Source organism: Pygoscelis adeliae, unplaced genomic scaffold (assembly GCF_000699105.1).
Source record: "Pygoscelis adeliae isolate BGI_AS28 unplaced genomic scaffold, ASM69910v1 Scaffold4, whole genome shotgun sequence".
Lineage (NCBI taxonomy): Eukaryota > Metazoa > Chordata > Aves > Sphenisciformes > Spheniscidae > Pygoscelis > Pygoscelis adeliae.
The window spans coordinates 7,685,781-7,695,780 of NW_008824986.1; the positions used below are offsets into that span (position 1 = coordinate 7,685,781).

At 39.9% G+C, this 10,000-nt stretch overlaps 1 protein-coding gene across 1 annotated transcript in view; it reads left to right on the forward strand.

Annotated features, from left to right (window-relative positions):
• EBF3 (early B-cell factor 3) overlaps positions 1–10,000 on the forward strand; it is a 149,539-nt gene that overhangs the window by 98,159 nt on the left and 41,380 nt on the right. The window contains exons 7-8 of the mRNA XM_009326010.1: positions 5,149–5,230; positions 8,228–8,345. Coding sequence (XP_009324285.1) covers positions 5,149–5,230; positions 8,228–8,345 — 200 coding nt within the window. The remainder of the gene's footprint in view (positions 1–5,148; positions 5,231–8,227; positions 8,346–10,000) is intronic.

Here is a 10,000-nt window from a genome sequence, read left to right on the forward strand (position 1 = left end):
GGGAACATGTTTGCACTAGGCCTGCTACTACTCTTAATTTCATACAAATCAAGTTTTTTCTACTGGACTCCAAAAAGTTGGGTAGAACAGGTAGAAGCAGAAAAGCAAGGCCCGTGGTCTTAATGGCTTTGTTGTTTCCAAACATCAGTTTTGTTTCTCTTGAAGCTGAACCACAAACCAGAGATAAATGTTTCGTTATCCTTATGTTACCTCTGATAACTGTACAGAACCAAACTGAAAGGGAAACGGGGTGATGTCTTTTACTCTTTCAGTAGTCTCCCAGGAGCTTCCACCCTTTCTCCAAGTAGAATATTACAACATAGTAGCTACTTATCTACAGCAGTTTGTCTTTAGCTACAGTCTTCCACTCTGCCTGGGAGAAACAAGTAAATAAAGCCCATATTTCAAGCTTGATTTACTCTGATACCTACTGTGAAAGATTATGACTCTTTAGGGAAATAAAGACAGGGTCAGGGAATTAGTGTACATAATGGTCATTTTGATAATGGGCCAACAGATGCAACTGGAAACATACTGTACACAATTAAGCATAATGCACTAATGACAGGTTAGAGTTTTTATCGCCTCTTTGCGATCGAGCAGCAAATCCAAGTTTAGCAGTAATAAAGAGTTCATTGGTGCTAAAGCCAAAGATTTTCTGACAGAGGAAAGATTTTTCCTTTCATAACAAGAGTATTAAATCCTTTGTTTACTAGGCTCTAGAAAAGAGATATGCAAAGTGGTTGTCAGATATTTCTTAGGAAAAAGCCAATTAAAGGGTAATCGAGTAAAGGATGAGAATTACCATTTGACTTCAAACGTCTCCTCTTCCCCTGCTCTCTCCTGCCTCTACCCTGTAACAGTGTTGTGCCCCTGTGGACAGCTTCTCTTCCAAAGAACTTCAGAATTGCAGATAATGATCCAAATCCGAGGTTTTTTACTCATGAAAGTAGAGCAGGTTTGTCATATCTTAACAATTCTGTATTTTGTAGTATAGCAAGATCTCATCTGTAGGCTTCATTGAACGCACTAACCGCGTACCTGAAATACAGATGAAAATGAAACAGAATTATTGGAGTAAAGCAAAATGGTGCCTGCAGGGCTGATGCAGTTTTCTGTCCTCTGTCTGGTTTGAGTCGGGCATTGGGAAGATCTTATTTGATAAAGGGGTGGAGGCTGCTTGTCAGTGCAGGTTTTGCCTGACTTCCTTACCAGAGGTCTCACCTATCATCAGTGCAGATTTTGGTTTAGGGTGTTGTTGCCAGGACACTCATACTTAGTATCTGAAATAAAAAGAATTAAGCATTTACTTCCTACTGAGGTTTATTTGCATGAATGACGCTTCAGTTTGGGGTCTGGTGGAAATACGCTTTACTAATGATGTTTCTATGATGTAATAGGTGGTTTTCTGCCACAAATATTCCTTTAGCCAAACCATATTTGAATCGGACCAAACTAAAGCCACCGCTTGTGCTTATAATACCAAGTATTTTCTTTCTTGGTGTTGAAATTCAAGTACAAAAGTCTTTCTGGTCTATTTGCTACAACACCTCCTCTCAAAAAGGTTAAGAAGAGGTGAAAAGGATGAAAAGCCACTTGCAGGGTTTAAAAAATCTTCTATGGAAAAAACATCTTTCATATCACAAAAAAGTCTCATGTAGGTTGTTATGTGCATAAGGTGGAGGCTTAAGAGCAGACACATTTGCAGATGAACTGCTTTTACTAGCTTCTCCGAGACATGACATTTGTTCAGAAGATTAGCCAGGTTGTAATGTGTAGCATAATTGCACTGTGCGGATGTCCCAGAAGTGAAAACCTAATTGCTTGACAGGCCTATAACTTTGTGGTACGCTCTCACCTTGTTAGGTCCTTTTCTGATGCAGTTCAAATGAAGTCTGGCCGCAGGTGTGCCTAATTTACCTCGCAACAGAACGTGTTGAGTTTAATTGCACAGTGGTTGTTAGGAAAAATTGGTGGGTGGAATATCAAGTGACTTACTGTATGCGGATGGCAGATGGGCGTTGAGAGGCATCACGAGCTAAGTGTATAGGTGAGGTGAGTTAATAAAAGATGTAAATTTTATCTTAAAATAGTGAAGTCTTGTGGTAGGTAATACATTTTAATTAAGATGGTAGCAGTCCCCTTTCTAGCAGCATGAAAAAATCAGAGCAAAGGAACATCACAAAGACTGCATTTTTCTCCATATCAGTATTTTAGGAACAGCTTGGTATGTTTAGGAGGCTATTCTGCAAGACTGTATTTATTGAAAAGACTACATTTGTGCATATAATGCAAAAGACAGCAGGGAGAGGCAAATCTAGAAAGGCTTGCATTCTCATTCTGTTGGTAGCAACAAAGTTTGAGACACGACCAAACTGAGCTCTGATCCAGCTCCTCGCTTCTTACTGTGTCACAGCAGTCTTGTCTCAAGAGCACAGGGATCGCAGAGAAAGTGTCTGGTCCTGTTCTCTCTGTGGTAGGGATGGGTTCGTTGTGCCCACGGTCCTTGTTGGTCAGCTGAGAGGAACGATCAAGTCAGTCGTCTTCTTCTGGCAAGCTTTGAGAAACACCCTGCCTGGGAACATGGTTTTTAACTTGTGTTGTCTTCCTCTGAAAATCTTGTCTTGATGCCACCTGTGCTCCATGAACTCTCTGAAAACACAGATTAAAAAATAAAATAAAATACCTCAGTATCAAGGAATGCAGCAGAGCTGAAATATGAGTGCTGCTTGTGTTCACCCCAGCCTTGTGGCTTCAATATTTAGCCCAGTGCTTAGGGTGATCCTGCTAAACTTGAAGATGTCTAATTCCACCAGATGTGGGTCCTTTTCACCAAATAATTGAACAAATACTAGTTGCAGTTGAGGTTTAGTGAAAGGGTGCTTAATGGCCCTTTTTTTTGACAGGATGCGAGCTCTCTGTATAGAAACAATTCATCATGAATGCTTCACATTAAAAACAACCCACAAGGAGCAATACTTAGCATTCCTAGTGCACAATTCATCGGAGGATTTCAGAGCAATTTACAAACATTAGCTCAATAAGCCTCACAACACCCATTTGAGATCAGAAAAAAAATTGATAAGATACTCCTCTTCAGCCTGGCTGTGGCACTAAGGAGCTGTAAAGCTGGAGGCTCTCCCCAGCTCCTGACTATCCAGAGCCCGGTGGTCCCACACTGACGTGGGCATCAGCTGGTCCTTGCACACCATCGCAGTCCATGCGGTGGAAGCTATGCAAGAAAGAATAGAGGTATGACAGAAATGCCATTACATTTAGGCTATACTCAGTTGATCTGGAGATCATAAGTGTCTTAAACCCCCCCTCAAAACCAAGGTAGATAAAATTAGGATGAGGGTATGGCTAACAAAGATGCAGTTTCATGGAGCTGCTGATAGTGTCCCTGCAACAGTGTCCAGAAAACTTGAGTTCAAGTGAGCATCTGAACTAGGAGATCACGTCAACCACCACAGAAATCTAGCTCTCTTTCAGCTCAACAGCTAAACTCCCCTTACAGATTTTGGGATAGAAACTTTTAAAGAAACATGCGTTCAGCTGAACTGACAGTATCGATTTATTTATGCACAGTTTCAGTAAATGTAGTTATTTCCCTCCTTGTCTCTCTGATGTGAGAGATTGCTCCTTCAGCATTAGCATCCTGTATTAATATTAGGGTCCTGCTCAAGGTTTAACTGAAAAGGAAGAGCTGTGATTAAAAGCACCAGTTTGTGATATGGGGACAGTCCTCTGTAATGCTCCTGTCCAACCCCCGAAGCTCTGCAGGAGCGAGTGTGACATGGTGCAGCCGCAGTCATACTTTCTATCCACTGTGGTTGGGCCGTGTTGGGTTCTGAAGAAGGGAAGAGGCACCTGGCTTGCCTCCTGCCAGGAATGCGGTTGGCACACGGAAACTTCTGTGAGGTGTATACAGCAAGAATAGTCACAGTCACTTGTAAAGATTGACATGAATAAATGATAATTGTTCATATTCTAAATGTAAATGCTCTGCCTAACCTCACTATTCAATGTGTATAAAGTTGGGCAGCACAAGCTGCTGGGCTGGTGCATCTGAGAAACTTTTCATGAGGAGAAAGTCCTGAGCCTTGCTTGTCATTAGCTGTCAATTGTTAGCTGAAAACTAGACCTATAGAACTTTTTTTTGAATTATGAAATGTGAAAACATAGCTACATAAAGAAAAGAGGAGGCATTAGGCTGTGAACATCCTCCTGCACGAGGGCAGAATGGCCAGGGTCCCTCCATCTTGCACAGCCTGGAGGATGGAGACATCCCATATCAGCTCATTCCTCCAGCACAGGAGGGCACCATAAAGGACTTTGCACCTTTCCAAGCTTTTCCCCTTCCTATAAGTGCTTGCTGTGTTCCCGGGAGGCAGTGTTGCTACAAAAACGGTTTATGGGGAGATGCCTAGATGATAAGGGTTAGTCCTAAATAATTGCTGATTGCTGCTCAGCAAAAATAAGCTGGATTTCCATCCCTGGGTGGAGTGACTCCTCACAGTTAAAGGCTGGCAAAGGTTGAAGAGGTCGTAAGACAGGGCCTAATTTGCCATGCTCCTTTCCTTTCAAAAACAATGAGGGAACCGGGGCCTTGCCGGTGGGCAGATCCCGCCTGGATCTCCCTGGAGTCAGCAGGAGTTGGATCGAGTCCCTTTGAATAGCGAGAGTTTCCAAACCGGAGGCAAAGCCAAGTGTTTTTCAGAAGATTGATCATTCATTACCTTGGAATTTTTTGACGTAGAGGTCATTACTGCTAATATAAGTTGTGAAAAAATAAAATGTATTAAAAAAATAGAGACAAATTCTCATCTGGTGTAAGTCATTGCCTTTGAAGTCAATGAGTCATTGAAATCAACTTTCCCACACCGAGCTAAGGATATGGCCTGGAGTCAATACATTTGTAGTTGTTGAAAAATTAAAAATATAAATTTGCCTTTCCCTGGCAATAATGTTCTGTTTACGACAGAGATCTTACGCTTTAAAATAAGTTCATTAACTAATAGGAAAGTAATATTTCACTACCAGTATTCTTTTGGGTATAACTATTTATGATTAAATTTTATTAAACTTTTTTTCAATTGGATTTACATTTTGATGAATCTAATAGATTTCAATTTTGTATTTTTATAGATTCTTTCTAAAGTTTTTCCTCAAGTGCAATCAGAACTGTTTGAAGAATGCAGGCAACCCACGAGACATGCGAAGATTCCAGGTACAGATCCCTCTTAAAGAATAAACGATATGTAAAAGACTTACTCACGTTTTCATCTTGAACTTTTAAAACTAAAACCCAGTATCAGTGCTTCTACTTAGTGTAGCTTCAATGCTGTGTGCCTTTAAAAAAACCCACTGTCGGTATTTTACATTTCCCCCACTAATTTAAATGGTGGTTCTTGGGACTCGCCAAGTTCTGCAGTGGACTGTAACAGATCAAGGCTGAAGCAAGTGGGTCTCTCCTCAGAAAGTATTTCCCTAGTTTTCCTTCATACTAGCACCTTGTATTGTAGTGTGTTGTGTGCTCAGACGTGCAGAGGTTTTACATCTGTAGACCGAGTAGCATAATCTTACTAACAGAGATGACTGTGGAGCACAGTGAAGTTTGGATCTCACACAGGGGTTTTTCACATTCACAACTTGTAAATCCAACAGTGGTGGTCCAACCCACATATTTCTATTCCAATTGTGTTAGAAAATGTTTAATACTTCACTTTCTCCTTACAGCTTTTGAAATATCCTGTGGTGAATCATAACACTACAGAGAGACAGCTGACGTGATGGACAAATGATTTCCTCCGTATTCGGGGTCATTTGAAATGCTTGTTAGGAAATATATGCTTTTTATTTCAAAATATTTCACAATGATTCATATTTGAGACTAATAATAAACTAGTATTGAGATGTTCAAAACTTTCTTATTTTTGAGAAGAATAACTTGTGGTTAAACTTGATAGCAAAACATGTGACATCTGTTTTCATGCACAGCCAACCAACCGGTGAAGCCAGAACCCTTGAGCCAGCCAACAGAAAAGATCTGTAGCTGGAAAAAATATTTCTTCAAAACAATTGAGCCAAGCTTCCATTTTTCATGCATCTCAGCTTCACGTGGCATTGGTGATATTGATCCATCTGAACAGAACAGAAGGTCAAACCTGGAATGAGTGGAAATGTCCTCTTTGTCTCACCGATGACTAAATGAAGCATCAGTCATGAGCGATCTTGTGGTCGACAATGGAGCCAGTAGGCACTAGAAAGACTTTCCTGGGTCTCTTTAGCTAATCTCCCTGCCTCTCAGAAGGTTTAACTGGACTTAACAGTATGTCAGATCTTGAACAATATTTTTAACTGGTTTCACTGTCTCAGCACCTTTCTTTAGGTGCACTGCAGGAATAAGCCGATATAACAAAGCATAGCATGTCTACTTTCTTTTGCTGAACTAGAGTATTTTCCCTTGGTGACTGACCTATATATACATGACAGAACAAAAATAGTTGTCATTTTTATATACACCTTTCTCTGTCTTTTTAATATACCGTGTTCTAGGAACCAAATCCAGAAATCTTTGCTGAAAATCACACTTGTATGTTTTGCAATATTTCTTAAAGTCTGCGAAACTCATTAAAAGTGAAAGCAGATAGCCCAGTGGCCTGGCAGCAGCTCTGCGGCCGAGGTGAGTGTGCAACCTCAGCACTCTCCAAAGTGGATGTTGACAAGGGTGAAAGTGTCCACTTCTGGGAGGAGAAAGGTAGGGAAGCAGAGCAGCCTGACAGAGAACTGCCCTCAGGCTGTTCTAAAGGGTACCGCAGATGGCTGTCTCAAAGGAGGCAGGATACACAGAAAAGGTGCTGTGATAGCTGAAAGCTAATTATGGGTTGTGAATAAGAAACAGGATCAGAGGTGATCCAAAACATAGAAGCAGACACGAATTTTCTTCTGATGCCTTGGACCAGCTCTGTGCAAAAGGAGGCTAGTTTTTCCCCTTCCATTTTTGTTCATTAAGTGTTTGGGTATAGGAGCTGGTGTGAGAACACTGGCAATCATTTTTGTTGTATCCAAAAGTAAAATAAACGGAAGGTGAAAGCTAAAATTTGTACTAGCTTTTGCCACTGTCACCAGTAGGGTTGATAAGGCCTAACTTAGCCATTGACTTTAAGGACTCTGCTAACGTTAAACCCCAAAGAAAATGCTGCAGTGATTACTTCATTTAAAAAGTCTGGAACCCACACCACAGGGCCCATGCTGGAGTATTTAAATAAGAAGTAAATGTCTATCTGGGATAATAGCAATTGACCTATGAAGTCGTGTTCCACACAAACACAGGCGCATCTCACGGTTTCCTCTTTGGCTTCTGTTCATGCAATATCGTTTCCGGAAGGAGTTTCACAACTCCATTGTGTAGGTGTTTTTATCGGGAAGGTTGTGCGTTTTGCATATGTTCCTTTTCCATTTTCTACTGAGAAGCAGCTGGAAGCCAAAGAAGGCCCTATCCATCATCTCTTCTATGGCCGGACTCTGAACCTGGACACAAGAATAGGAGCCTTTCACTCAAAAATAAAGGAGGAAATTCCATTGACATACCAGGGTCAATCACCATCCAAATGAACTTGAGAAGGGATACTTTTCATGGATTGAAAACACTTTCACTATTCATATTCAACTCGGTCTTTTCAGATGCAAAAAAGTTCATTATCAGACATTAAATGTAATTGTAAAACTGACCTGGAGATCATTTACTGAAGAAAAAATGGGGAGTTACGATGGTTCCTGATTTATTAAGCTTTTTTTATTTGGAATCCTCACAACCCTTCATTTGAAGACAGTCTCAAGTGAACAAATTTTAATTAGATAAACTATCTAATCAATATATCAACAGATCAATCAAAACAGCAGCTTTTAAAATGAGTGGCTAGAGGGGTGTTTCTGAAACTAATGGCTAGAAGAATATTTCCCTGAATTGAATTAATTTGTTAGCATAATAGGAGATTAAACTCTAATTAGTGTAGCAGGTTCTGAAGAGAAACAATTGTGGGTTAAAAATCACCAGTGTTAGCCACATAAACAAAGATGTATTCATAGTTGTCATTCACTTTGTTTAAAGCAAAAAGTAACAGGCTGTGATGTTGTTTTGTCTTAAAAGAAGATCTGATTCTGTATCTATGTTTGTGAAAATATGCAGGATTTTTTAAAGTTTGCTTTTTCTCTTCTTTTTCAGGTTGTTGTATCAACAACAGTCAATGTGGATGGCCACGTGCTGGCTGTCTCAGACAACATGTTTGTACACAACAATTCCAAACACGGGAGGCGGGCTCGCCGCCTTGACCCCTCAGAAGGTACGGCCCCTTCTTATCTGGAAAATGGTAGGCACACATTTACATGTCTTTTTTTATTTGCAATGCTTTTTTTTTTTTTTTTTTTTGCACCATACTTTATGTTGATACACTACTACATTTACTTTTACATAATTTCTTCTCTCATCCATCAAATCACCCATTAAAAAAGTCCATTAGTATTTCTCAGCCCTTGTCAACCAGAATACGGGTGCTTCTGAATTTGCTTCTGACTTCTTTCTTTATTTATTTAATACTTACAGTTTTGCAGTCACAACCAATTTTTCATCTTTTTCTATTTTTTTTTCCAGTCTTGTTTTGCTTGCAGCTTTTTCTTGCTATTTAATTTGACCTGATTTTATTTTGGCTTGTCATATTCCTTGATCCAGAGGTACAGTCTCAGGTTATGTATGCAAGTTTAAGTGGATGGTAAAAACATGACCGAATCTGTAAAAAATTTACTGTGAGGTCAATTTCCTGTGGCTGGGCCTTACTGCAGATTACGGCAGGAGGGGGTTTGTATGAGAAAAACAGCATAAAATGTTTTTCTTCAGACTGACTCAATGTGATTGACTTCTTGCCTGAACTGCTAAAAGAAGATAGTCTGAGATGAAGAGGAGAATGGAAAGTGTCTCTGAAAATCCAGAATTGTGAAATACTATCTTTCTGGAGCCCATCAGCCTCCGAATCACTCGCACACAATTGCAGCTGCACTCGTACACGTGCACACATGTATTTATTCTCCCGCAGAGCCCAAAATAATAAATTAGTTTTAAATATCACTTTGTTCACACGGTAAAATACACCAATGTAAAGGTACAAACCGGCCCTCAGGTAACCTGGTTTTTAATAAAAGTAGAATAGAATAGAATAGAATAGAATAAGAATATTTTCAGTTGGAAGGGACCTACAATGACCATCTAGTCCAGCTGCCTGATCACTTCAGGGCTGACCAAAGATTAAATTCATAGGGGTCAACTACATCTTCAGTTTTTAAAGAGTTTGAATTCTCAAAACCACTGTGATTTGATGTATGGCTGCGTGGCCAGGCCACGCACATCAGTTTCCATGGGACTCCTCTTGCAAGTTGTTACTAACATATTGACAGGATCATGGCTTTTTACATTAATAAAATTAATTAAAGTAATAACCGAATACTAAGCTGCTAATACAATCATTGTCATTTTACGTTTCAAATAATGTTTACCAATGGGCACACAGAGAAATGAATGAGGCAAGCAACAATTATCAGAAGGAAATACGATCTAGACATCAAAAAATGGAAAACGATTTACAAATCTGCTGCAGTCCACACACACAAAACTAATTTGTTTTTCTGCATTAATAACTAAGGTATAAGAGAACAAAAATATAATAATTAAAGGTTGCCCTGAGCACCAGAGTCATTATGGTCTATGACGTATTGTTTATCTCTTTCATATGCACTGAAAGTAGGTGTGTGTTTTGCCTAGCAACCGTCACTAATGAGGTTCACAATTAAGAAGGCTGAATCCTCTCCCTTAGTCCTCTCCTTCCCCAGAGAGTGAGAACTAGCAACATTATAGGTTCAAGTAAGCATGCTCAGCCCTGTGGTGTTAGGTTTTAGTCTAGGTCCAAATTCAGCCTCTTCTAATGAGCTATTATGATCTTAGTAAAAT